This window comes from Etheostoma spectabile, chromosome 9, assembly GCF_008692095.1.
Source record: "Etheostoma spectabile isolate EspeVRDwgs_2016 chromosome 9, UIUC_Espe_1.0, whole genome shotgun sequence".
Classification (NCBI taxonomy): Eukaryota; Metazoa; Chordata; class Actinopteri; order Perciformes; family Percidae; genus Etheostoma; species Etheostoma spectabile.
The window spans coordinates 27,781,445-27,786,180 of record NC_045741.1 but is presented as its reverse complement, the minus strand read 5'-3'; the positions used below and the strand labels follow the sequence as shown (position 1 = coordinate 27,786,180).

Genomic DNA, 4,736 nt, shown 5'->3' with positions numbered 1-4,736 from the left:
TTGCGTTACATGACCCATTTCTTCTGTAAAGCCGTGCCTGTGTTGGATCTCTCCTTTACCCTCTCCTCTTACTCTCCGCGCAGCCCCGCTACACAGCGGCGCCGCTCCACACTTCTGACATTTGTCCACAATTTTAGTGTTATTAACACAGCTGTATATTGTTAAGCATGAGAGGGAAACCTGTATTTGTACCCTTGTTTCCGCTGGTAACTCTGCTTTCGCGGCCGCCACGGCGCAAAACACAAAAAGCTATTGAATGAAACTAACTTCAGGTCGTGTGAGACAGAGCCTGCTGGACCTGCAAGATGTTAACCATGGCCAGAATATCATAGTTCATAAAAATGCAGCGCAGTGAAGGATAAAGACATTTCATACACACAACGTGTGTAACTCTGCTTACCCGCCATTCAGTCCGTGCTTGACCCTCTGTGAGTAGCACTCCCTCTCTCTCCCTAGCTCCTTTAATCAGTTATAGTTGAAAACAAGTGAAAGAGCTTTCCCAGAGATACATTTAAAAAAAAACTATAAATATATATATCCTATGCTATTTATTTTAGATAGCCAATTTTTATTTCCATGTGTTGTAGCAATATGTCTATACAACATACAACTTCAACATAAGAAGAATGTAACATAATAAGGATGTGAAAGTAGTTATAAATAGCCTATGTGACAATGAAAGTTGTTTGGTTAAAATCATCAAATAATCGTGATAATAATCAAGATCACAATATTGATGAAAATAATCGTGATGACCATTTTGGCCATAATCGTGCAGCCCTACTAGGCTAATGTTAGATTGTTATTGCAGATAAGGCTTCTGAACCAAACACTACCCAATCAGAAATGTTTCAGCAGTAATGCTTCATGGTTCATGTGTGCAATAAATATGACACTTTGTGAGGAAAAATTGTGGCAGAGAATTGTGATATCAATTCTAAGCTAAAAAATCGTGATTCATATTTTCCCCCAAATTGTGCAGGCCTAACTGGCAGCCAAGATGACGTGGTTTACTGCAGTTGACATCAAGCTACACGCGACAATGTTAACACTGCAGTAGCTTAAAAAAAAACCCCACTCCAGTCCATTATACCTGGAGCAGATTACCAATCCTAGCAGGCCGGTTTAGAGTTGCGTAACACTTGGTTGGAAATATGAACATTTTAACTAAAGGGATTTCTCTAAAATATGTTTCATTATTGTAAGTTATGGAAATGTTTGACATGAAAATCCAACATTATAACATTGTAGATATGGCAGAAAATATGAAAAGCATAATATGTCCACTTTAAAAAAACTAGAATGAACATACTTTACAATGCTTAATATTGCAGTGTAAGCATACACCACATTTTACACCACAATAATTTACTGGTGAAATAAGTAATTATTTTTATAACATTTTTAATAAATCATTGAAATTCCCCCTATTTGTGCTTATCCCAAAATTGATCCAATCCGTGACTCAAAACCGTGATCCAATTCTTACCATGAGTTTTGTGATTCGTTGCACCCCTACACATCTATCAACTATCACGTGTGTAAAATTTTTGGATGTCCACAGACATTTGGCCACTTTGGTGTAAATTATTCCCAAACCAAGTTATTTAATTTGAACCAAGTTCCATTGTTCATCTCTTTTCCAGTTTGTCCTGCCCCACAGCCGAGGTAGCTCCCATGGCCAGACCCGCATAATCCGCAAGGCCTACGAGCAAGACTTCTACATCCACATGATGGAGGAGTGCTACGAGCTATGGGCCCAGCTGGAGAGGGAGACGGGTGTCAAACTGTACAGGTAAGCAGTCAGCAGAAACACACAGAGAGAAAACCCATTAAACGGAACATAACAAAAGCTTTGCCAGAACACGGGGATTTGTCACATTCAAGGTGCTATGTACGCACAAGAGCAGCAACTCAATCTACGGGAGCCATGAATGCATGACTTTCTCATTACCTCTGGCGTCATTGAATCACCCCTTGACAGCACCCATGCCTCTGATTGTGGAGCAGTTTTTTTTTTTCATCACGTTATACCTTAGATTTTCAAACGGAAAACGTAGAGGAATTTGTGTGTTTACAAATATAACAGTGTTATCAAACTGTGAGCAAACCCTCCTCCAGCACTTTGAGTTTCCTGATACGATAGAGCTGAATAACACATTGATTCATTATTCATGTCTCAGGGTTATAGTTTATGGTACCAAGCCACGCCCACATTATGTTCCCTAGAAAGACAGTGCGCCTCCCCGTGCCCTGTGCACCCAGCCGCCGCTCATGATTGATGGGTCCGCATCTGAAGGCCACCTGTGCCCTTGGGCATCACAATGAGAAATGGTCAGACAAGGCTGGTGTGAGCAATGCCTCCCGCTTCTGCTGCTGCCTCTGGGACAGATGGAGCCATAGAAAATAGGCTTGGAGCAAGGCTGAAACCTTTTTATTTTCTTCACATACATGGCAACATATGTGCACATCCAGCTGCTGAACTAGTGCCACCAATCACCAAGTCTGACAGGTTAGACTAGATGAGGTATCATATTTACGATCCTACATTCGCGTGGCTTTTCCTTCCCCCGTCACACACTCGTAAACACACAAGCACACAGGGAGACATAGTCATAAAATGTTCTGATGAATGGCTGAAGCCTTTAGCTGGTGTTGTGTGTGCCTTATGGCTCCTGACAGATGTCGGAGTAGCCTTTAGAAAGCACTGCTGGCAGAGGGCGAGTCAGCCACCTATCAGGCAGATGAATTAGAGCCTGTGTTTCACAACCTCTCCCTCTGGGACTCAATAACTTAACACCGGAGCTGCAGTGATCGGCTGTATTATTGTCCACTGGTCATACCATGTCCAGTCAGATGTAAATGTTTTATAGATTCATTCCCATTTATAACACTGGGGTTTTGATGAGCTAGACTTTTTTAATTGTAATTTATAGGGATGCACTGATACCACAAGTACTTACATTTGGGTACTTGCCGATACCGAGTACCGATACACGTGCTTAATAATCCCTCTGTGGTCCAAGGGTGTTTTCAGACACACAGAGGATTTTGGCCTTCTCTGATATTGTTGTTAATTAGATCAAAGCAGTATTTTCAAAGTACCATGACTTTTTTCTATTCAAAGCTCAGTGCCTGGGCCCTGACATTTCCCCAGACTAGTGTCAACAAAACAAGTTACATCATTCCTTATATCAAAATACTGAGTGAAGTTCAGAAAGAATGAACAACTGCAAGTCTGATGATGTCATTCACGTGCATATTAAGTAGCGATGTGGATTTATCAATCCAGCGAAGAGGAGGGTTGGTTTAGCCCAGCAGCTAAGTTCACAAGATTTTGAAATGTTAAGACTTGTGGCAAACTATAACAGTTAAAACAGTTAGACTACACACCAAGAGCTTTCTTTTTAGCCTGTTTGTGAGAAAAAAATCTCTATTTACAGAGTAGCACTGTGGTTGGTAAAACAGCACTGTGATGAAAACCTTATGCAGATTGAAATATGGCTTTCTTTATGTTTATGCCCGTTAAGCTAATGAGAGACACGGGGCTAACACTGCTACTCCAAATAACACTGGTGAAGTTTACGGGCAACAGGTTGCTGATGTGCTTTTTCACAAAGCAGCTTTGGAAACACTGTTTCTGTGATGTGGTGGCGGCTGGTAATCTCTCGGCTCCAGTACACTGAGAAGACGTCGAAACCCAGTAATATTAACCACTGACAATGGCTGATCGCCAAGTGCAATCATGCATTGGGCAAGAACCTAGCCAAGCCAAAAATCTCCAAATGGCTGGCATTGCTCTTCTTCAGTCGCCCATACCTGCTTGATGGAGAAGTAATTGTCACATTGCTGACATGGCACATTTTCAACCACACAGCCACTTCTGCAGTGCAATTTTTAACTGAATGCTTGCAAATTACTGGGTTAGCCAAAGTAACTTGGAAGACAAAACTGAGCCTAATAGGAAATTATTTTCTTGGATTCAGCATCACAGAGAACTTGTTATGGTCATGGTCATCTAACGTCAATACCCTGATAAAGAAAGCTCAGATTTATTTCTAAAGGAAACCTTAAGAAGGAAAAATCCCCACGTTAAGTTATAGTTAACTTTCACAGAGGAGGAATAGAGAGCATCCTGACTGGATGACAGCCCAGAACATCACTGATACCCATCTACTGAGCATCAGTGCTATAGGTGAGATGAGGTGGCTGCGCAGAGCCCAAAGGATATTAAAGACAATACACACCCAGCCACAGCCGGTCCCACCTGCTTCCGTCTGCCAAGAGATACACAAGTATCCGCTGCTGTACCACAAGACTACAGAGCTGCTTCATTTTTCAACTCCACTTCACCCTCCACACCGTATTTTAAAGGGCAACTAATATGTAGCATTTTCAGGATAAAACCTTATGTGTTTGTACTAGGACATCTTTACATGCTTTAATGTAACACACTTTGTTTTTCTCATACTGCCCATGGCTGCTGCACCTGTATTCACCATCGGATTGAGAAAAAAAGCCCAGTCTGCTCTGATTGGCCGGAGTGTTTCCTGGAAACTACGCTCCGCTTCATCGCAGCCTCCGCTGTTGTTTCCAGTGTTGCCAACTTAGAGACTTTTTTGCTAGATTTACTTTTTTTTACAAAAGCGACTGGCAACAAATCTGGCAACTTTCTGTAGAAAAGACTGCAAATTTTTGTAAAATTTCTGTCCCCTGTATTGTCCAGCGAGCACGCA

The 4,736-nt window shown here is 41.7% G+C and overlaps 1 protein-coding gene across 4 annotated transcripts in view; it reads left to right on the top strand.

Annotated features, from left to right (window-relative positions):
- Nucleotides 1-4,736, top strand: part of LOC116695626 (peroxisomal sarcosine oxidase) — a 115,457-nt gene that overhangs the window by 2,939 nt on the left and 107,782 nt on the right. For all 4 annotated transcript variants that reach the window (XR_004333504.1, XR_004333505.1, XM_032526033.1 and 1 more), the window contains exon 2: nt 1,647-1,795. Coding sequence is in view for 2 of the 4 variants with exons in the window: in XM_032526033.1 (XP_032381924.1) it covers nt 1,647-1,795 (149 nt within the window). In the remaining 2 variants the exon portion in view is untranslated. The remainder of the gene's footprint in view (nt 1-1,646; nt 1,796-4,736) is intronic.